General features: G+C 40.4%; 1 protein-coding gene across 1 annotated transcript in view; it reads left to right on the top strand.

The window, feature by feature from the left end:
* Positions 1 to 24,504, top strand: part of TXNRD1 (thioredoxin reductase 1) — a 31,087-nt gene extending 6,583 nt beyond the window's left edge. The window contains exons 5-14 of the mRNA XM_044277281.1: positions 970 to 1,112; positions 2,015 to 2,130; positions 6,356 to 6,581; positions 7,829 to 7,918; positions 8,107 to 8,183; positions 9,767 to 9,923; positions 10,541 to 10,648; positions 11,102 to 11,197; positions 15,754 to 15,888; positions 22,633 to 24,504. Coding sequence (XP_044133216.1) covers positions 970 to 1,112; positions 2,015 to 2,130; positions 6,356 to 6,581; positions 7,829 to 7,918; positions 8,107 to 8,183; positions 9,767 to 9,923; positions 10,541 to 10,648; positions 11,102 to 11,197; positions 15,754 to 15,888; positions 22,633 to 22,695 — 1,211 coding nt within the window. The 3' untranslated portion in view covers positions 22,696 to 24,504. The remainder of the gene's footprint in view (positions 1 to 969; positions 1,113 to 2,014; positions 2,131 to 6,355; positions 6,582 to 7,828; positions 7,919 to 8,106; positions 8,184 to 9,766; positions 9,924 to 10,540; positions 10,649 to 11,101; positions 11,198 to 15,753; positions 15,889 to 22,632) is intronic.
* Positions 24,505 to 24,748: the final 244 nt, after the last annotated feature.

The raw sequence follows: 24,748 nt of genomic DNA, 5'->3' as shown, positions 1-24,748 counted from the left end.
TACCAGGTCCCTGCTGGTCTACTTCTTGGTCCCATCTTGACGCATAAAAAATTCCTGGAAATGCCAACCCAGCCAATCACTAGCCACAGGGGTGACCCGCCATAGCCAATAATTTGCTGAGCAGGCTTTTCCTGGCTTTTTATGTAAATTGAGGCCGATGCAGGAAAGTAAAGTCGAGCAGGGACCTGGTGAACATTGGAATAGGAGTGGCGGGGGGGATCGGTAAGTGTTGATTCTCATATTTTATGTTAACCAACTCTGAGGCCATTCCAAAAATGTTGTTCGACTGGACAACCCATATAAATCACAAGTTATATTTATACAATTATTCACACATGCAAACTACTACAGGTAGAAGAATATAGGACATATCATCAAAATCTGAATCCTTGATGAGATGACTTGTCACATCAGAGTTTATGCATAGGTCTGAAGCTTCAGAAGCTCTTAAGTCATACATTTTTGCTTGCCTACCAGTGCAGGAATAATAAGTATGTATACAAATTGCACATAACCAAAATAGGTACGGTGCTAAATTTTACAAATTATTGAGAGAACTCTGGGGAAATGATGGCAAATTTGCCTTTTTCTGAATCTGCTCACTTTAATTACTATGTCACACGTGTGGTTATACTTTCAGTTGCCATAATTGGGCATTTATCAGGATTATAGGAGCTATAATAAGCATATAAATTATACAAGCCTTGACTAGTAAATTACAAAAACATATCCTAGTTATGAAATGTGCCTGTAGCTGTGTACTGCTGTCTTTATACCACTGACATCATGCACTCCCTATGGAAGTTATTCAGAACTAGTAAAATAACCTTGACGTGGAGCCAAGTGCTCACAACTAACACAGTATATTCAAAACCAGTTAATTTTCTTGTATAATTTCATATACCCTGTAAATATTATTTCGTTACGGTTTGACTGTATACATTTTTATCTTGCTTTTCCTTCCAAAAGTGCAACACAACTGGGACATTATGACAGAATCAATCCAGAATTACATTGGCTCTCTGAACTGGAACTACAGGGTGGCCCTGATGGAAAATAAAGTGAAATATGATAATGGCTATGGAGAATTTGTGGAGCCGCACAAGATAAAAGTAAGTAAGGCCATGTCCAAATCCATACACTGAATGGCCAATTTATTAGAGATACCTGTCTTTTCACAATCGGAGCTTCCCCTAATGGAAATTAGACCCTGGAGGGAAACATAGAATGAATGAATTGAGCAAGTTTTCCGTGGATCAGTTTCAGCGTTAATGCAAATTAGAATGAGGAAAATCAAGTGATGTGACCAATTTCAAACAAGACATGGTCATCAGTTCTGGTAAACTAAACAGAACTGTGAAGGGGAAACTAAAACGATGTATGAAAATTGTCCCAGTCCTTAGTGGTTATGTCATGATTGATGTAAAAAAAATAAAGAATCGGACATCATATAGTACATAACAATACCTTTCTAACAAAGCTAGAACCAGCCCTAGACCTCACATGGATCTCCACATTTACTAGTCCAATTGCTTTGCTAGATTATCTTTAGCCTGGTACTGTAGCTCAGGGGGGCATGCCCTTTCTGTTGCAGCTCTCTCCCTGAAACTTCCACAGCCTCTAACAGAACATATGGCTGGTGGCAGCTTAAAATGTAAAGTGAGCATATTCGACCAGCTCAGTGAGACAGACAAAAAATAAGGAAATGAACAAACAGCAGGCGGCGCTATACAGATTTATTTTATTGAATAGCTTAATTGCTATACTAAATTATTAAGTGCATGTAATTACAAAGGTATTCAGATCTAGGGGCTGGTTTGAAAAAAATGTAGAACATATTTTGTGACACAATACCTTTAAAGGGTTAAGAGTCTGGTAGCTTTAATAAATTAATATGGGAATATATTTGTCTAAATGGCCGCTCTTTAAATGATAGAAATGCATTCGTAGTAGCATATTTGTAACTGTTATGATAGAAAGGCATCTTCATTTCCCTATTTCTCTCTCTTTATAGTCAACTAATTCCAAAGGAAAAGTGAAGTATTTTACAGCAGAAAAATTCCTCATAGCTACTGGAGAAAGGCCACGTTACCTTGGTATACCTGGTGATAAGGAATACTGCATTACAAGGTATTAATAATAACTGCTATATACAGTGGATGTAAAAAGTCTACACACCCCTGTTAAAATGTCAGGTTTTTGTGACGTAAAAAAATGAGACAAAGATAAATAATTTCAGAACTTTTTCCACCTTTAATGTGACCTATAAACTGTACCACTCAATTGAAAAACAAACTGAAATATTTTAGGTAGAGGGAAGAAAAAAGATAAAAAAATCAGCATGGCACATTTTGACTTGGCAAGATTTGCCCACTCTTTGTGAGGGCATCTCCTGTGCACAACCCTCTTCAGATCACCCCACAGATTTTCAATCAGATTCAGGTCTGGGCTCTGGATGGGCCGTTCCAAAACTTTAATCTTCTTCTGGTGAAGCCATTTATTTGTTGATTTGGATGTATGCTTTGGGTCATTGTCATGCTGAAAGATGAAGTTCCTCATCATGTTCAGCTTTCTAGCAGAAGCCTGGAGGTTTTGTGCCAATATTGACTGGTATTTGGAAATGTTCATAATTTCCTCTAGCCTAACTAAAGCCCCAGTTCCACCATACTTCACTGTGGGTATGGTGTTCTTTGGTGATGTGCAGTGTTGTTTTTGGGCCAAACATATCTTTTGGAATTATGGCCAAAAAGTTCAACCTTGGTTTCATCAGACCATAACATCTTTTCCCACATGCTTTTGGGGGACTTCAGATGTGTTTTTGCTAAATGTAGCCTGGCTTGGATGTTTTTCTTCGTAAGAAAAGGCTTTCGTCTTGCCACTGTACCCCATAGCCCAGACATATGAAGAATACGGGAGATTGTTGTTACATGTACCACACAGCCAGTACTTGCCAGATATTCCTGCAGCTCCTTTAATGTTTCTGTAGGCCTCTTGGTAGTCTCCCAGACCAGTTTTCTTCTCGTCTGTTCATCAATTTTGCAGGGACGTCCAGTTCTTGGTAATGTCGCTGTTGTGCTATATTTTCTCCACTTGATGATGACCGTTTTCACTGTGTTCCATGGTATATCTAATGCCTTGGAAATTATTTTGTACCCTTCTCCTGACTGATACCTTTTAACAATGAGATCCCTCTGATGCTTTGGAAGCTCTCTGTGGACCACGGCTTTTGCTGTGGGATGCGACTAAAAAAAATTCAGGAAAGACCAACTAGAGCAGCTGACCTTTATTTGAGGTTAATCAGAGGCACTTTAAATGATGGCAGGTGTATGCTGACTCCTATTTAACATGCTTTTGAATGTGATTGCTTTATTCTGAACACAGCTACATCCACAGTTATAAGAGGGTGTGGATACTTATGCAACCACATTATTATTATTATTTTTTTGTTTTCTTCCCTCCACTTAAAAGATTTCAGTTTGGTTTTCAATTGAGTGGTACAGTTTATAGGTCACATTAAAGGTGGAAAAAATTCTGAAATGATTTATCTTTGGCTAATTTTTTTACAGCACAGAAACCTGACATTTTAACAGGGGTGTGTAGACTTTTTTATATCCACTGTAGATTTAGTTCTATGTTATTGCTGGATATATTTTTGTGTATAGATCAACTATGCCGGGCCGCAGGGGAAACACGTGAGGCTCACGGTAGGCCGATGGGGGTAGTAGCTCATGTACTCACAGTTAACAGAGCCTCCCTGGGCCGGCAGTGCAGTGGAAGGGAAGACAGCACTAAATCCTCCTGGGCACTCTCTATTGCAGGGAACACCAGAAGTTGAGGTGCCCGTGATGGTGTAGGTGTTTAAGGTGTTTTGGTGGCTGGGCCCCTGTGTTCGTGACGCCAGCACCGTAAGGTGCAAATGTTAAATGTAGTAGTAGTAATGAAGAGTCAGTTGTTGCAAAACAATTCAAACATTTACTTGAATTAATAGTCTCAAGACAGATGTTATAGTCCATCAATAAAGTGCATTCATATGGCACCAGTAATGATTCAGATGTTAAGGTAATTGTAATCCTTATATCAAGTTTAGGCAATTGTCAATGGAGGGATTTTCTAATGCTGTTATTTGACAGGCAAAGACTGAGTATATTTACTTTAAGTCCCAAGTATAGCACTCTGGCACTAAATATGCTGTTTTCCACTTATCTTGAGTTATCCAATAAGGGTGTTCTCCCTCGTGGCAGGCATCAGTCTTCATGCTACATTATTTGCATGATGCTCTCCTAAAAAGGTTGAGGTTTTCCACTATACCCTGGAAGGCTTCTAGTGAATAAGGACAATTCTGCGCACTAATTATCCATTCATATCCCGGCACTTGGAAAGTTGCTCTCAGGCACTTGTGCTGATGAGGTCCATAAACTAGATTCAGCTGTAACCCTCACAAGGCTTGCCTCATATTTAGACATAGACTCACTGTCTGGTGCTTTGCTGCTGTAGATAAATGTTCACTGTACTCCCTTAGCCTGGCCATGACCAAGGGGTAGAAATAGCAGACTACATGTTGGACGATGCCTGTTTCTCTCCTCCATACACACTGTCCTAACTAACTTCACTTCCTCTCTACAATCCCTCTCTCCTTCACACTCCTTCTGAGCTCGAGACACCCAAGCTATATATATATTATGTGGTGCCAGCACCACCTAGGGACGAATGGGTGAAATGACAATGCCGGACTGATAGGAAATACCAAACAATGCAAATAAATGCATACATATTCAGATGTTTAAAGTGTCCCATTGAAGCTAAGTTCACACTAGCATTCAGCCTTTCCATTTAGCAGAATGGAAAGGACGGATTCGGCACATAACTGAGCTGAACGGAGCCTACGGACCCCATAGACTATAATGGGGTCCGTTATGTTTCAGCTCAGAGGACGATTTTTGAATTGGAGACAAAAGTCCTGCGAGCACAACTTTTGTCTCTGCACCAAAATCATCTTCTGAGCTGAAACCTAACGGGCCCCATTATAGTTTATGGGGTCTTAGGTTCCGTTCGGCTTAGTTATTTGCCGAATCCGTCCTTTTAGTTCTCCTGCGCCTATAAAGGGTGCAGGAGAACGGAAAGGCTGAACGCTGATGTGAACTCAGCCTGAGGCCTCATGCACACAACCGTTTTTTTTTAAGGTCCGCAAAAACGTGGTCCGTAGGTCCGTGATCCGTGGGTCTTCCTTGTTTTTTGGAGGATCCACGGACATGAAAAATGAAAAAAAAAATCTAAGTCAAGTTTGCCATTGAAATGATAGGAAAAAACGGACACGGATCACGGACACGGATGACAATCTTGTGTGCATCCGTGATTTTTCACGGACCCATTGACTTGAATGGGTCCGTGAACCGTTGGCCGTGAAAAAAATAGGACAGGTCATATTTTTTTCACGGCCAGGAAACACGGATCACGGATGCGGCTGCCAAACGGTGCATTTTCCGATTTTTCCACGGACTCATTGAAAGTCAATGGGTCTGTGAAAAAAATGGAAAACGGCACAACGGCCACGGATGCACACAACGGTCGTGTGCATGAGGCCTTACACAAATGTGGGATGCTGCATATCTATCTAATATCTATCTATCTCTCATATCTATCTATCTCATATCTATCTATCTATCTCTCTGTCTGTCTATCTATCTCATATCCAGGGACGTAACTACCATAGCGACAGACCATGCGACTGCTTTGGGACCCAGGGCAGGGGGGGACCCAGTTGGGATCATCCCCTCTACTTTTCCAGGACTCTACCCTCTAAAGGAACAACTTTTAGCAAATGAGACAGTGCAAAGGGGGAGAAAGGGTCATTGAAAAAGGTTTAGGCAGAAACCCTTCTGTCCTGTGTGTGGGGCCTGGTTTGATCCTTGCTATGGGGCCCTTACTTTCACTGCTCATATCTATCCATCTATCTATCTAAAAGAAAAATTTCCACAGCACTTCCCAAATGTGTATCAAAAGGTATATTTCAAATCACCAGTCAGCAACGTTTCGGTTCCACTCAATGGGACCTTAAGGTCTCAGTGAGTTGTCTGCTGATTTGAAATATACCTTTTGATACACATTTGGGAAGTGCTGTAGAATTTTTTCTTTTATATCTTTCTATCTATCTATCTATCTATCTATCTATCTGTCTGTCTATCCAGAAACCAAAGTTATTTCATGTACTGCAGCAAAATCATATCTTTTATTATTGGCAAATCCATTTTAATGGTTGAAGCTTTAATTTCTGTAAAACAATGATCTAATGTTAACATTTGACCATGACTACCGTGTATTCCTCATGTTATATTAAAAATCTGTTCTTTGATTCCAGTGACGACCTCTTCTCCCTGCCGAACTGCCCTGGAAAGACGCTGGTGGTTGGTGCATCCTATGTGGCACTAGAGTGTGCCGGCTTCCTGGCAGGACTGGGGCTAGATGTTACTGTTATGGTGCGCTCTATTCTCTTGAGAGGTTTTGACCAACAAATAGCTGATAAGATTGGTGAACACATGGAGGAGCATGGAGTGAAGTTTATCAGACACTTTGTGCCAACAAAGGTACAATCTCTTTTACCAAACATATTTATATACTAGTTTTCCTTACAAATGAATAGTGCTAGACCAGTCATTGTGTCTTTCCTCCCAACCCACCACATGTGTGAAGCAGAACATGGTAGAAGAAGTAGCCCTCTCATATATCAAGTGAAATATGTAGAATTGTTCACAGTCAGGGACGGACTGAGAACTTAAAGTGGCCCTGCAAAAAAACACAAAAAAAAACAGTGGCCCCATCTTGTAGGCGGGTCAAAATTAACAGAAGGCAGGGCTAACACATGTTTACAGGACCAACAGAAGTAGGAAAAATACTGTCCCAGCAGAGCCAAGTTCCAGAGCGCAGTACAAAATACTGTCCCAGCAGAACCAAGTACCATAGTGCAATGCAAAATACTTCCACTCACGCCAATTTATGAAACTGTATCATCGTACTGAGGATGTGAATACAGTGGAATTCAGGAGGGCACTTGCGGCCTCCTACAGTAATTAATGCTGAGAGCATCAGTTCTTTATGTACCTGGCTGGCAGCCATGGCAGCCCCCTGGGCTTCAACTCATCAAGAAATTCCCCTAGCGTCTATGGCCAGTAAACCCCTGTTCACAGAAGAACTTTTCCTCCATGTGACCATTTGTATGGAGGAAACATTGTGCTGTGAACAATAAATGAATACACTCAACATATTTCCCTTGGGACATTGAAGGGCTGCTTCTTCTTCCATGTTACCTGCACATCTTCTTGCTTGCAGAGGCGGCACAGTGCAAACACAACTGCTCGGCCCATTTATGTGAATGGGACCCTCAATTGCCATTACACTGCATGGGCTCTGCAAATGAGACTAGTAATTCTGAAGAGGAGGCAGCGCTCGTACAAGCACCGCTACCTCTTCAAACAGCTGGGGAGTCAGACCCCCCCACCGATCAGATATTGATTACCTAGCCTGAGGATGACCTATCTTTTTTGCCCTCTGTAAAATGAATGCTTGATGCATGTTTGATGATGAACAGTATGAGCATATTTCAAAAATCAAACTGCAAAGCAGCATATCATTTGTACACTTTACCGCTGCTTTCCACAAAGATGCCCTCATGTAATCATTTTGACCCGTGCCAGAGAATTAGAGTTCTAGATATAATCTGTTTGCTGGTCCATGCAATTTAATTAATTCCCCAATTCATTTTGTGTTTAGGATTAAGGTGTCTTTAGTTGTGTTTAGATTGGATTGTGCCTAACACATTATATTTTCTCTGCAGATAGAGCAGATAGAAGCAGGAACACCTGGGAAATTGAAAGTTACATCTCAGTCGACTGACGGTACAGAGATTACAGAGGAATATAACACCGTGAGTAATGAATACATAAATTACTATTCCATTCCCTGCTAGACGGAAAGAAAATACGCTTAGTGCATCAGTAGGAGCATGTACATTACTCTGTGCTGTGTCTGACACCCTTTTTATTAGGCTGTTGTTTTGTGTGCTCTCCTTATCTTTAATACTACACTAATAAAACATCTTACAATGCTTTGCAGGTTTTACTAGCTATTGGAAGAGATGCATGCACAAGAATGATTGGCCTGGATATACCTGGAGTAAAGATCAATGAAAAGTATGTATATTAGGCCACAATTAGTATATGTATTTTGGGGGTCATTTACTAAATGATAGACTCCAATTTCCAGGTTATTTGCGCCGCAGTCTGATAAATTTTCCCTCTCATGCCAGGTCTAAAAAAGGGGGAGGGCCGGCAGCCCATCTCATTTATCAATTTCTACGCCTGTTCTAGGCGTAGAAAATATTCTAAATCTACGGCAGCAAGGAAACTGCCATGCTTACCAGATAGGGCGGCCCCTACAGATGCCAGAACTTTTTTTTTTTCTAAAATACCCCTCCATTCCAGCGCTGTGTCCCCCGCTGTTTTTCACGCCCAGTATGTTAATTTAGAGTACCTGTATAAAGAGGAGGAGACGGCTGGGTTTCTCAATGGGTGCCTCCTTCTCCCTGGCTGTGACGCTCTCGCTGCGATTGGACTGCGCTACCGCCATTTACTTGAATGGCTACCATGAAATATGACATTACAGGGTAAATGACTGGCGGACCTCGGCTTCCCGTGGCTTAATCAGCCATTTGCTGGGGGGTTGGCCGGAGCAGAATAGTCTTCTCAGGACTCCACAACTTAATCGGGCTCATGTTTACTGTTTTAAGAGAAAGTGTTCTAAGGAAAATTCTATGTGGTACTATATCTCCTTATGGAGTAGAGAGTCCCATGGGACTCATGTGCAATGCTCCTCTGGGAAAAGATATGCAAATTACCTCTCTTTAAAAAAATGCAGATGAGTGTGTGGTTTGGCTTACAGCCTAACTTATGTTTCAAGGCCTGTTTAAAGGTTGGACATTGACTTATAGGATACCTACTTTTGGAAAGAGAGCTAATTCTTACCATGTTTGATCAATATGTTAGAAGGACAATAAAAAAAAGTATTCAGCTGTATACTGTACAATGACCATAGGTTTCTATGGGGTATAATTTTGACAGATGTAGATCTGGTTACTGTTTTTTCAATATTACTCAAAGGGACAAAGGATGTATATGTTATTTTTACAATGGAATTTAACAGCAGGAAAAATGTAGGGGGTAATTTATTAAGATCTGTGTTTTAAACGCAGTCTTAATAACCCCTATAGCTGGCGATGGATCTGCCAAAGTTATGTAGAGGCGCCGGCCTCTACATAACTTCGGCGCATCCAGCGCCAGTTTAAATGTAAGACAGCTTCCTAGCTGTCTTACATTTAGACCATTTTCTATGCCTAAAACAGGCGTAAAAAATGTCTAATGAGACGGGCCTGCTGCCCGTCCACTTCCCCGCCACACCCACTTTTTTAGACCTGGTGTGAGCGGGGAAAAGTCGTAGATTTCAGCACAAATAATCTTTGCGCCGCAATGTGCACCAGAAATACGCCTAATGCAAGCGCATTTCTGGATAATAAATGACCCCCTAAGTGTTCAACTGTACGGTGCAAACATGTTGTGATCTTAGCCTGAGTCAATTGTCATGCCTCTCAGTAGTAAAGAATATAATACTATGCAATGCGTCACACGCAGTCTGGTCTGACGATATATCAGGTTTAATAAAGGCTGTTTCCTTTCAATAAAAGAATGTAACATTATATCTGATGTGTTATTTCCTTCAGAACAGGAAAAATCCCAGTTAATGAAGAAGAACAGACAAATGTGCCTTACATTTATGCGATTGGAGATGTGCTGGAAGATAAATTAGAACTTACCCCAGTAGCTATCCAGGCGGGTCGCTTATTGGCCAGAAGACTATATGGAAACTCAACTCTAAAGGTCAGTAATCTCCTTTTTGTATGTGACTAGATATGAGATTCCTGCATGTGCTGATGATTTGTTTGGTTTCCTACAGTATTAACCCATTAGAAAGAATTTGACATACTAAATAAAATGCAGGTTCCATATGATGGATCTCAATTATATACATGAGAACCTAGGTTTCCACCAAAGCCAAACTTAGCATTTCTAAAAAGAATGCAATAGGTATAAGATGTGAACTTTGTTTCCCCTAAAATTGACCATACAGAATGCGCCCCTTAGTTACCTTACACTTCAACTGAGAATAGGCAGTGCTGCTTCTAACAACGAGCCACCCTTCTCCATGCTGTATCTGGTATTACAGAGTAGAGCCATTCTACAAGCCCTGGTGAACAACTCCTTTAGTAAGATGTTTGAATACACAAAATTTTGGGTGTCACCAGAGTTTTAGAGAATTGCCATATCTTGGAAACAGGGTCATAACAAGTGGAAATTCCATACTGCTACTCTAAACGCCTATATTTCAGTCTAATCTCTTATAACACATTTCTACCCACTAATTATGTGATTATTAAGATCATTGAGCCTTATAATTTATACTCAATATTAATGCATGTATTACGTCTCTTACCCAGTGTGACTATATAAATGTTCCAACAACCGTATTTACTCCTCTGGAATATGGTGCCTGCGGTTTGTCTGAGGAAAATGCCATAGTGAAGTATGGCGAGGAAAATATAGAGGTAAGAAAAAACACCCACTCCCATATACATTGCCAGTGCACACAATGGGAGAAGTTTATCAAATCTAGTTCAAGTAAAAAAGCGGAGCAGGTTTCAGCCCATGTTTTTCAGGCATCGACCTGAATGGTTCTTATAGGTATCTGCTCCACTCTTCCTTTGCACATAAAGGAACCGATCTAGCAATGGATCCCATTGATTCCATAGATGACATGATATTTTTTTCATCCATGCCTTATGGTCTGGTTTTATATTCGTACAAAAAGTGCTCTCAACATAAGGGTAGTATGAACATAGGCTAAATGACTTTACTCTGCAACATCTACCACTACTATACTGCAGTGCTACAGAATTCGGAAAGTATTGCCACCCATCACAAGTATCCTACACAGTTTTTTTTGGCTCTGTATTGTATTTTGCTGCCTTTGTCTAAAGTTCACAAAATGTTTTCTGTAGGTTTACCACAGTTATTTCTGGCCTTTGGAATGGACCGTCCCCTCCAGAGACAACAACAAGTGTTATGCAAAAGTCATCTGCAACATAAAAGACAATGTAAGTGTGGAAAATATTACACTATTGCTCAGCTCTAAGGGGTTATCCAGGTTTCTAAAATTGATGGCCTATCCTTAGGACAGGCCATCGATATTAGATTAATGGCTGTCCAAGTCTCGGCACCCTCTCGTACGAGCGCTGCAGCCTCTTGTTCAAATTGATCCATGTTCAGTGCCATACTGTTATAAGTGTGCTTTGTATTGCAGCTTTAGAAACACTAAGCTGGAAAACTGTGAATACTGGTATAAATGTTAATAACAAAGTGTTGGGAGAGCTATTAAACAGTACATAACCTCTCAGAATATCAAGACTTTTAAGTCTTTTTTTAGATTAAGGCAATAGTAAAATGTGTTATCAAAGCCAAATTAGTGGGCACAATTGATCCAAGTGACCCCATAAAGGTGCCAGATCATGTGAGCTCTTCCTGACTCCTTAGATGCAACTCTGGTAGGATTGGGTAAGGATATACAAGCTTTTCTAATCTGCTGAAGCTTTTAATATATACAGCCTAAGGCACATTACATAGCTGTTGACTGAACAATTGTTTGGCTGACAGCTCTTCATCCTGACCCCCCCCCCCCATCCCACACACTACACATACCTGCTCGGCAGAGATCAGGCGGTTGAAATCCTACTGCTCAATATATATCCCCCAACATTTTCCATTGGGAGAGGGTCGGGAAGTCCCCAATCATTAGATGGTTAGTCATTCTTATTGAAATCGGATTAGATGGCCCCCATATGCCTTAGATGGTCCGGGTGACATTTTATCTAATATGTAGGGCCAGCTTAATTCTCAGCCCTTACACCATATTAGACTAGCCATTCACTGTACATGGCAGATGATCTGTGATTTCGTGGACTGCTCAGGTCCTACAAGTAAGGTTTATCTACCGTCATATACACAGTACACAGAAATGTTGTGTGTGGGAGAAGAAAGGGAATGGGCTGTGATCCAAATTCTACAAGGTCACTTTGTCATTGTTTTATTCTTTTCTAACATGTCCCTATTGCCATACAGGCAAATTTGTAAAATGTAATACTGGAGAAGGGAATGCACATACTGTATGCCACCATACTAATGATCTATTCAGCTCTCATGTACAACAGTAGCTTCATATAGCAATCCATTCCAGGAGAGGCATGATGGTGGTGAAGTTATGACAACCACTTTATTTGGCCTTGTGGATTATACAGTATGTTAAAAATGAATGGCAAGAACTGTAAGCGTAATTTCTGGAATGGGGTTTCAAGGAGAATTCAGCAAAGCTGCATAGTACAACAGAGAAAAAAGAAAGAAAAAATTCAATAAACTTTTACTTTAAATATGAAAAATGTTACGTATATTGTGGCCAATATTATACTGTGTGGCTATTACTCGTCTTTTCATATTCATGAAATTAATTACTTAATAGGTTCTAAGCAATTTTATCATCCTTACAAGTTATGTTCTGACCAAGACATGTTACATTAATTTTATAAAAAGCCCTTAAAATAATAATAATAATGACCACATTCCCTCAATATAAAAAAGATTTATAGTGATAAAATATCATTAAAGTTAATGTTCAGACTACTGACGGAATTGTTAAAGCTTATGTCAAATGTTTTCTTCAAAGCTTCTTTGCTATTGAAAGATTACTTTTTTTATATATATAAAAATCACATTTCTTACACGATTGTTATTATATAAAGCCTTTTCTGTCTTGCTGTAACCCTAAATGAAAGGAATGAAAACTGTTCCTCATTTATAATATTCAAAGTGGTCAAATAAGGCATAGGGCCGTGACTTAGGGGGCACTATACAAGAGAGTACTGAAAGAGGACAGACACTGGGGAAAAGTGTGTAAAGTGGTGGTGCAGGTGGGTGACTGGGTGACAGCTCCAATATGACTACATTTTATACTATGCTACAGGGGAAATGTTATGCAGTATGTAAGAACTAGTTATCCTAATTTCTGTAGATTACATTACCTGTATTAGAAGAGTGAAGGGAGCCTCTGAATGCTCTCTCTCTCTCTATATATATATATACAGTGTGTGTATATATATATATATATACTATATGGACAATCTTGGTGAAACATGTAAATTACTAGCAATAAAAGAAAGAAAACCTTACATTATATATAAAATTATAGCAAATGACCTACAAAAAGCTTTGTCAACAATCAGTGGTCCTCATTACACTTGCAGACCCCCAAATCGATATACCCCAAATTGATATACAGTGGTCCCTCAAGTTACAATATTAATTGGTTCCAGGACGACCATTGTGTGTTGAAACCATTGCAACTTGAGTAATCGGTTCTAAAGCTCCAAAATGTCATCCAAGATCAGATAAAATGAAGATTTAAGAAAAATAAGCAGATAACTAAGACAGATAAACAAGTCCTTACATATAACAGTCAGGAATAGCTGCTAACTAGCAACTAATACAGTTATTTTACCGGAGAAGTGGTTGGATCAGAGTCTGAGGCATTGTATGTTGTTGAGTCTGGTTTCAACTTACTATGGGTCAGAAAAGACCATTGTATGTTGAAAATATTGTATCCTGAGGCCATTGTATCTTGAGGGATCACTGTATTATTATTATTATTGCTTTACCAGTGGTCTAGTTAAGAGTTCTCCTTCAGCTTTTTACACTCTGTGGTTTTCAGCACTTGGACAGCTCCGTAAGAGCTTGCTGAGAACATAATATTGTATTACAGTAGGTGGGCTCAATCTGGACCATACACGTGTATCTTCAGACATACAGTCACACCCAGCTAGCTAACCATCAGGATCATCCCTAGAACATGCAGCCATTGTATAATCTCAAGCAATTAACACAGTCTCTAGGTGTTTAATTACTTTTTTCTGCAAAACCGGGATTGCGTGGTCATCACATCAATTTATTGTGTCCCAGATTGTGACAGAACCTTTCTTCCTGTCTACTCTTGATGACAATTACTTATAAGCTGCAATTTCTGGAAGCACTAAAATGCTTTTCCAGTAACTAGCAGCAGAATAAATACATAAGGTTGACTGTAAGAAAATCTCATCCCTGACCATAGGATTGCATCAGTACATACGCTGGTGGTTTATGATAATCAGCAATTACTGCTTTCTCGCCCTGACCTGACACATCCCATGAATTAACATAATAAAAGACTGCTGCTTATGACTTTTACTGCTGTCATCAAAAATAGGCCTGCATTTTCCTAAAGTGTCGACCTGATAAGACTTCATAAAGTCTGTACTCTAGTAATACAGTCTGTAAAATGTGCAGAGATAAGGGTAATAAAATGACCTATCCATCATCCTTCCTTCTAGCCTCCAGTTTAGTGTCACATCAGATATCAATGTTATGAAAGTTAAATAAGTAAAAAAAGGAATCAAATTACCATTCTCCTTGGAAGGTGGCTGTCACCTTGCCCCGCTCACCTGTGTTGTGCTGCCTATGGTAATGTGGCAGGCCATAATCATAAAGATGATGAATTGAATGCAGGAGAACAGCATCAATTCTGCTAACCTGACTTGTGAAGGCTGTTGACCCTCATAAAGCATGCTGACTTATGCGCTGCATGTCCGGGGTAGTGATTGCCTTAGAGATTAGACGCCTAGCACATACTGACTGTTCCCCAATGATCAAGCGCCATCAGCACAAAGTGGTAGTAATTGTGACATTTAGAACTAATTGAGGTTTGAGGGAAAATGCTGACATTTCAATATCATCCCTGGGAGAAGTAATTCCCATCTAACTAAATTTGTGTGTAGATCTGTTATAGGTAACTGAATAGCGGTTTACATTTTTTTTACATACCGGGTGAGAATATTAGAAAGTTAACATTATGCACAGTGTGAATTTATTTCTATACTTCAAAGTGCAATTCTTGTTTTATAAAACTTTTGACTCTCCATAGGGATATGTCACAAGTTTATATTGCTGAAACACCTACCAATCACTAAAGAGGGTGCAGAATCACTCAGTTGAGTGTTGTACTGTATACCTTTAGCTTTGATCGGTTCTGCACAGCTCTTCTCTGTGTATGGATCCATAGCATTTAGCTGAATGCTTCTTCTTCTTCGTTTTGGTGATCAATGGGGGTCTCACTGCCTGGATCAAAACTTCTGACATGTCAAAAATTTTATAAAATTATAGCTACTCTTTCAAGCAAAGACCCATTCACTGGTGTATAACACTTAAAGGTGTTATCTGGCCCAGGAGTAGGCTTAAAGAAGGGTCCAAACATGTGCCCAAAGCAATAGAAAAACTCCGCTCACTGGTTCACATTCCCACTGGACTAGAGATAATGATCTTCTACCAGTCTCTGGCCTTGGTGGTCACATGTGAAAAAATGGCACATCACTGCAGTGAGATCCATAACATAGAAACATAGAATGTGTCGGCAGATAAGAACTGTTTGACACATCTAGTCTGCCCAATATACTAACAACCATACAACTCCTTCCTCTGTAACTATATTTTAAGAAATTAAAGCGTAATCAACATCATATTTTTAGGTGTATATATATGGGTTTTCTATAATGTTTTTATTTGATTTCTCGAACAGGAAAGAGTGGTGGGTCTCCATCTCCTTGCCCCTAATGCTGGAGAAATCACGCAAGGGTTTGCGGTTGCCATAAAATGTGGTCTCACCAAAGAACAATTGGACTGTACAATAGGAATACATCCCGTATGTGCAGAGGTGAGTTCTGGGAATGGGATATTTTCTATCATTGTTTAATATGGGTACTCATGATCATAAGTAATTATAGGATGCCAGTATGCATGTCACATAACAGTAGCCAGAAGAAAGACAGAGCTTGAAATAGAACTGCAGAGCGTGTTCTTTTCTAAGACAAGCAGGACAAACCTTAGGAATTATAGCAGCTGCTTCTCTCATTAGAAGTCAGCACAAAGTCTGAGAAGCTTAGGAAAAAATATTATTGGTTCTAAATTATAAAATGCATCCAACTTCAGAAAAATTAATAATAGTTATGGCAATTTTTGGGATTTATTGAAGACTTCTCTTATAAGTTCAAAATCATCCAAGGTCAGAACTGACATCTAATATACTGAGTAGCTATGCAGAGCAATGCCTCAATCCACTATGAAGTGCAGAAGCTAAGAACTCTTCTTCTCCATGCTGCTTAAGGCCTCGTGCACGTGACCGTATTCTGCATCCATGTCTAATCCACATTTTTTATGGAGAGTACACGGACCCATTCATTTCTAGGGATCTGCAAAGAAAAATGCACAGCACGTGGAAGTCATTTGTGTGTCCTGTCTGTAAATTATGGAACATGTCCTATTCTTGTCCATTTTGTGGGGGAGAATAGTCGTTTTCAGTGATGAGTGAGAAAAAATGCGGCGTGCACACGGAAGGTATCCGTATTTTGCAGATCCGTGGTTTGTAGACCACAACACAGACCTCGTCAGGTGCATGAAGACTAAATTTCAATTCTAGTATAACTCCTTGTTATCATTAAACTGGAAGAGTTTTATGTGACTGAAAGCTAGCATTTGGACAGTTCATAGTGCGTTCTGCACACTGTTCCACATCAGGATGATCTATCTTGCCATCAGTGCCAGGCAAACCTGAGATGATGCCAGGGGCCACGGGGCTTTGGGAGCACATGGTAATCTGGATAATTATGCTTTATGCTTGTCAAGCAAAGGGTGGGTTAGACAGGTTGCCCACTGTGACTCAGTGGCCTACATACTAATGGAGTCCATCCTAGATGATTCATAGTGCGCTAATAGATTTCATCATTTGTATACTTCATAGCGCACTGTATATTGTTAATTATTTGTATGACGTATAGGCAGTATTGCACTGGGGTACTTAGGTCCCACCAGTGTAACTGATTCTGGGGGCCCATCTTAGGGCTCCTGCACACAAAATTATTATTTTTTCCATGTTTGTACTGTTCCCTTCACTTCAATAGGGACGCAAGAAAAAAAGAAATGACTCTGTGTGCATTCCGTGTCTGTATGTCCGCATGGCCATTCTGCAAAATGATAGAACATGTCCTATTATTGTCCACATTACAGACAAGGATAGGACTGTTCTATTAGAGCCCGGCTGTTCTGTTCCGCATAATGTGGAATGCACACACCCGGTATCCATGTTTTGCGGATCCGCAATTTGCAGACTGCAAAACATCCAACGGTCGTGTTCATGAGCCCCTTACAGTGATAACAGAAATATTAAAGATGAAGTACAATGGCAGACACTCACAGCAAAATGCACAAACATACATGTGGCAGAATTCACACATATATGGTTATCCTGCACTTAAGTCAGACAGAAACAGACACATGCAGCGCACACCAATCACTCATTGGACAGATGTGGGACACAAGACACTTATACGTGGCTCACATGCCACTGATGCATATGTCACATACTGCACATACACCACTGATACATAGATCATATTTAGCACACACCAATCACACATAGGAAACACGCAATGCACACACCAAGACATTTATGCCTAACCCTATTAAAGGGAGTCTGTCACCTCCATATGGCCATATACAGTGCTTACATGGCTATACAGGATTGTAATAGTACCTTTGTCTTTTTCTTTAGACTTGCACAAGCAGGAAAAACTGAGTTTAATTCATATGCAAAAGTGCCCAGGGGCGGCATTCAGTGTGTAGGTGCCCAGGCTTTTCTGCCTTCTTTTCACTTTACTCCTCCCCAGCCTCTTCCTTTGCCCACCCTCCAAGTCTCTTGCCTCATGGATAGGTCTGGCTGAGGGCATGCGCACTAGGTGAAGCGATGCAGTGCCCACAATGGGCATCACCATGCGCATGCCCCAGCCTGGTGAAGCAGTGCAAAGGCGTGGGATCTTGGCCGGACCTAGCGATGACATAAAGGACTTGGAGGGCAGGGCAAAGGCAGAGGCTGGGGAGGAGTAAAGTGCAAAGAAGGCAGAGCAGCCTGGGCACCTACACACTGAACGCTGCCCCTGGGCACTTGCGAGTGCTCATTTGCATATGAATTAAACTTCGTTTTTCCTGCTGGTGCAAGTCTAAAGAAAAGAACAAAGGTACCGTTACAATACTGTGTAGGTGTGCTACAGAGCCATGTAAGCACTGTATATGGCCATATGGAGGTGACAGACTCCTTTTAAGTGTATCACACTTAAAGGGGTTAAAGGAGTCATCTCACTTCAGCAATTGGCATTTATCATGTAGAGAAAGTTAATACAAGGCACTTACTACAATGTATTGTGATTGTCCATATTGCCTCCTTTTCATCACATTATACACAGGCACACAGCACATATCCGTGGTTATTACCACTGTGTAAGGCTACATGCACACGACCGTATTTTGTTTCAGTGTCCGATCCGTTTTTTTTGCGGATAGAATGCGGATCCATTCATTTCAATGGGTCCGCAAAAAACAAGGACAGCACATCAGTATGGCCTAAGGGTACATGCACACGACCGTGTGTGTTTTGCGGTCCCGCAAAAAAACCGGATGACATTCCGTATGGCATCCGTTTATTTTTGCGGATCCGTTTTTTTGCGGATCCATTGTAATAATGCCTATTCTTGTCCGCAAACTAGAAAAAAATAGGACATGCACTATTTTTTTTGCGGAGCAACGGAACGTACATACTGATGCGGACAGCACACTGTGTGCTGTCCTTGTTTTTTGCGGACCCATTGAAATGAATGGGTCCGCATCCTATCCGCAAAAAAAACGGATCGGACACTGAAACAAAATACGGTCGTGTGCATGTAGCCTAATCCAGCAGCAGTGGCTGTGCTTGCTCACTATAGGTGAAGGTGTTGGACTATGCGTACTTCCAGCCTTTCCCTATAGTGTGTAAGCACGGCCACCACTGCTGGTGGTGATAACCACGGATACGTGCTGTGTATAATGTGATGGAAAGGAGGCAATATGGAGTATCACAATACATTAGTAAGTGCCTTGTATTAACTGCATGATAAATGCCATTTACTGAAGTGAGACAAACCCCACGCAGGGCACGGGCTCTTTTGTTTATCATAACACACTGCCGAGCGGAAGCTTCTGCCCGGCAGTGTGTTCATTTTACTGGCTAGAGCAGTGCTAAATCCCGCCCATCAGTGCCGGTGAAGTCACCAGGCTTCCTGGCAGCCCCATGGAGAGCCCGGTATGTCACCGGCCCAGCCCAGCACCACAAAGGAGTCCTTCTCTCCAGGAGCCAGTTTTCTGACAGCAAGGAAGGCAGGAGGATGGCTAGACATGTTCTCTACTCCTTCACTGCCAGCAGCCGGGAAGTTAAGAAGATACTGCGGGGCCTCCTGTACAATTTACACCAGTAGGAGGCTGCATTACTGTGCGATACTGCCACCTAGTGACTACAATAATTATCTCTCCTGAGAAACAATCTTATCTCCGGGCGCAGGAGACTAGGGGCCCACTGAGGAATCCCTTGTCTCCACTGTGGGCCAGTCCGAGCCTGCGTATAGGGTACATACATATTTAAGTCATCATCTGGGTGATTCACAGTGCACTTGTATACATATCAGTCAACTGGATGATTCACAGTGCACTTTTATATACATCAGTCATTTGGATGATTCACAAAGCACTCATATATATCAATGTACAAATTGTTAAACGGAACCATCTAGATAGAAAAAAGTTCCATGTTAAACAAGTTTGTTGCAGTAAATGAATTGTCGCTGTCTTTAGTTGTTGCGGTTGTTTAGACAGTGAACACGTGCATCATGAGGACGCTTACATAAAAACACATCAAATAAGCTTTGCGGACAAACTTAACATCGAGCTTGTCAAAGCAGCGTATTGATGCTCCCACAAAAGATGTCTTTGATACAGTTAATTAAGGCCTTTGAACAAACCCAAGCAGACATATTGCAATTTTCTCTAATTATTCTGTTACATTTACTCTCTGCTGCAGCATGACACATTGCAGACATGCATTTTTAATTGGAGCTATCATAACCCACGTCTTAGGCTTGGTACATGCATTGCACTGTAGTAATGATTTACTTGGAGGGAACTGGCATGTAACATAAATATATTCTATGTAATGTTTTTTTTATTAAAATAAGATACATTTTTTTATTAAAATTGGTGGTTGCATGGCAAACAATCTTGCTTAACCCCTGTAAGGACTTAATTAGAGCATCACACGTTACACTGATAAATGCAATACTCTTCTGTGGGTATCTTTTATACTGGCTTATTAACAAGATTAATAGCGCTTTCATACTGTTATCCTAATTCTATACCTACTATTACAATGAGGATTATACTTCAGATAACATTTCCTCACAGCAGCAGTAAAATAACAATGGACTAACTATCTATACATTAGGAATTATCATTTGTGCTGGCTGCTACAGAAGGGCAACATTTTATATTGAATTTAAAATGGTATAGTACTGTCGAAATGGAAAAGAGAAACAGCCCAAAATATTTAAAAAAATCTGTTTTCTATGACTGTTGACTTAAAAAAAATCCCCTTTCTGATCGAAGTATACATTTAAATAGAAATTGCACCATCAATTGCAAGTCGTTTTGGCTGAACTTTTCACTGGGCAGTAGTGGTATGATTTTCCAGTGCTCCACTATCATCCTGCCACCCTTAGGCTACTTTCACACTAGCGTTCGGCTGTCCGCTTGTGAGCTCCGTTTGAAGGCTCTCACAAGCGGCCCCGAACGCATCCGTCCAGCACTAATGCATTCTGAGTGGACGCGGATCCGCTCAGAATGCATCAGTCTGGCGGAGTTTGGCCTCCGCTCCGCTCAGCAGGCGGACACCTGAACGCTGCTTGCAGCGTTCGGGTGTCCGCCTGGCCGTGCGGAGGCGTGCGGATCCGTCCAGACTTACAATGTAAGTCAATGGGGACGGAGCCGTTTGAAGATGACACAATATGGCTCAATCTTCAAACGGATCCGTCCCCCATTGACTTTCAATGTAAAGTCTGGACGGATCCGTTCAGGCTACTTTCACACTTAGAATTTTTTTTAACATTATAATACAGACGGATCCGTTCTGAACAGAGCCACCGTCTGCATTATATGAACGCAAGTGTGAAAGTAGCCTTATTCTGCACCAGCTGTATGAAGGTCTTCCTCCACATGAAGTGCAATTTCCCTAACATTCCTCACCACTTTATTATTTCAAACGTGATGGTGAATAATGCCTCCATGTTCCAACAAGAATATGTTTTATATATTTCAGTGCTCTTATGCTCTTCCATAGATTGGTGTACAGCTTTTCCTGTATGCCAGTCTCAATACATCAGCCTCAAGCACGTCTATTCAGTGCACACAGATGGCATGTCCCAAAATATGGTTCCTCCGTAAGAAGCTATATGCTTCTAAGAAGCAATACTTTTCGAGAACAATACTAACATAGCATAACATGGAATTAATGATAATAAATACATTAGTACAGTATAGGCCCAAAGATTGGGCACAGAATTTCTGCTTTATAGTTATTTTTTGCCCTACACGTGAATTAGATTTTCTACATTTAAGCCTTGAACAGAATACCCCTATATAACTGCCCTTTATTTAGTCACTCTTCTTCAAGCTTTTTTTTTTTTTTTTTTTTACCATTTAAACAGCTTGTCTGGGTGTTTAATAATAATGACCTATCCTCAAGATAGATCATCAATATCCTAATATCCCCTCAATGTTTGAAGAGACCATGGTGCTCCAGTGAGTGCTGCAGCCTCAACTGTCACATGGCCTACTAGTCCCTTTTAGCTGTGAGGAGGCTGTGACAGTCAACAGAGCGTTGTGGCTTCCATAAACAGCTGATCGGCGGGGGTGCCAGAAGTCGGATCCCCGTCATTCTGAAATTAATGACTTATCTTGAGGATAGGTCATCAATATTAAACACCTGGACAGAGCAAAATCATCACGCAAATTATTGACTTTGACCATCTTGCAAATAAAGGGAAAAAAAAGCATAATATGCAACCATCACAAAATGGGACATATAGAGTACATGGGAATTCAGAGTGCCAAAAATTGCAAAAGCATCCTGCGTGAACCTATCCTTAGGCCTTCAGGGTTCTTGCTACTGCCTATATTACTAAAATGTGCCTTTAAACAAGTTTTCTAATATAATGTTTTTTAGAACATGCCTTTTTCATCATGGAGGAAGGGTAAAAAAAAAATATTTTTCTGCTTTAAGGAATTCTCCTCACAGTGCAGTGATTTGTATTTTGCTTTGTGCAAGACATGTCAGTAATTGTCATTTATCTTTGATAACGGAGAAAGGAAACCCAGTGTGGTTTCCTCCGTTCATGTACTATGTCTGCCTTTGATTGCAAACACAAAATTATCTAGAAATGTCCACTTCTCTATTCATGACTGCACTCAGGAATAATCAATCATAGTTCTTTGCTGGGGAAAAAAATCAGCTAAATTTTCTAAATAGCAACATAATCTCTGCTTTCAGATTTTCACCACCCTAAGTGTGACGAAGCGGTCTGGAGGAAACATTCTGCAGTCTGGATGCTGAGGTTAAACCCCGCTGTTTGTTGCTGTTGGCCATTATCTCACAAAGCAAGCGAGCTAAACTGCTAATGCCAGAAGACAATGCCAAGGGAAGAGAATAAGGAGCAGCTACATGACCGAAGAACAAGAAGCTCATTAGCTTTGAGAATGGCAGCGAACAATACAGCTAGATTACTGGAAGTAAACTACTGCAGTGCACCCTCTTAGTGCTTTTGTGATGTCACAACCCAAAGCCATAATTGGTGGGTTGTGACTGAAGAACTGCAAGCTTGGTTTATGGACACTGGGGAACAAGTCCCTAAATTTTAAGTGGAATCAAACATTTTGATATTGAAGTTAGTAATGAATATAGACAACTCTTTTAAGGGCAAAACGTTTAGAGGGTTTCAGAGTTGGCTAGGGAATCCTGGGGTCCACCAGAGAAAATTATTCTTGAGGTGGAACCATTATATCATCAATAAAGTTTAACAAGTTTTAAATCAAATAAATAGACTGTAGCGGCAAGTGGATGACTCCAAAGGCAGCCAAATGGGTTTGTACTCTGGGATCATTGGTGCCTATTATGATATCAGTGCCGAGGTCCACTGGAGGATGCTGTGGTAAACTGGTGGGCCAGTCTGACCCTGAAGTGGTTGTCTGCTTTGGACAACTGGACAATCCCTTATTGCTTGAGCTGTGATCCTCTGGGAAATAAAAAGCAAGTGAACAATTCCTCTACAGGGCCAGGGCAAAATGATGCATTACATGGTGCCCTTTGAAATCCTAGGCCTGGCTGTTTAATGCATGGATATGCCAGGTCCAAGATGTTCTTTGTAGATGTCTTCCACTCAGTCTACCTGATATTAGTCCCATACAAGAAACCCCATTCCATTAACTCATAATGCCCACGTAGAGTACTGTATTTGAAAATGGGTTTTCTAAATCAGGAATATAACCCTTTAACTTATAGTCTATGTGATATGAACACTAGGTTGATGCTACACGGTGATATATTTTTTGGCTTCTATGTTTCCACCTTAAGTTATTATTTTTCTATTGGTAATATTAGAAGTTGTATGAGATAAATTGCTATCTGCTAAGTCAATTTTTCCAAAAGTTGCAGCAGGCTGTGTTGGCAGATGACAGTTCTTTTGTATCATAAAGTCATGGATGTAGCTGTCTCCAATGCAAAGTATTAAAAAATGACTAAATTAGATGATTTTGTGCAATGCAATATATCAATGACATATGCTTACAGTATATACCTCTGTGCAGTAAATCACATCTTTTGCTGAACTACACAGGAGACATTTTTGTAAGCTAATGCAAAAGTTGCTGCACTCAATGCATTGTACTAGAGATTTGTTTATATGTTCTAAATTGTATTATCCAACTACAGATAGTGCACCACACGTGCAGTTTACATAAGTTATTTTTGTGTAGTTCTTGTATTTGTTACTATTTTGTATATTGATTATACATTCATGCTGTGAAAAGGCCATAGGAAATTTTATTACTTCAAAAATATTATTTATTGAGTGGTTTATTTACATTTATGAACCCAGTGATCAAAAAAAAAGAGATGAAAGGACTGTTGCTACTGTTGCTTCTGATCGTAATGTAAATGCAGCACAGCTAGACAGTGGGCACATGTCCAATAGCCAAGAGCTGATATTAAGAGTGCTAGAAGTTACAGAACATTTGCACATATCTCACTATTATTGTAACCACCCCTATTCACTCAATTACGTTGTGTGTTTTATGTCTGTGTGAATATTTGTAAATTATGGCTCTATTTTGTCAAATAGTAACCTTATTCAGAAAATAAAATGTGGTTTTTGATAAACATTGGCTGTTCAACTTTATTGGGAAGCGTGACGTTACACAAAGTTAATGGGCTGTAGAATTCTCCAGCTTCTCAAAGCATTTTGGCTGATAGTTTGCAAAGGAGCCCACCAAGGATATGTTTTCTATTACAGTCAAGCTATATGCACAGTGCTGTTTGCTCGTAGCTGTTCTATTCCTTGCAGTTTTTGCACAATTTTTTAGAGAACAGTTACAAAGGCAAAGGATGTTTG

Source organism: Bufo gargarizans, chromosome 2, assembly GCF_014858855.1.
Source record: "Bufo gargarizans isolate SCDJY-AF-19 chromosome 2, ASM1485885v1, whole genome shotgun sequence".
NCBI classification, from domain to species: Eukaryota; Metazoa; Chordata; class Amphibia; order Anura; family Bufonidae; genus Bufo; species Bufo gargarizans.
The sequence above is the reverse complement of the archived record's forward strand: the minus strand, read 5'-3'. Positions and strand labels throughout refer to the sequence as shown.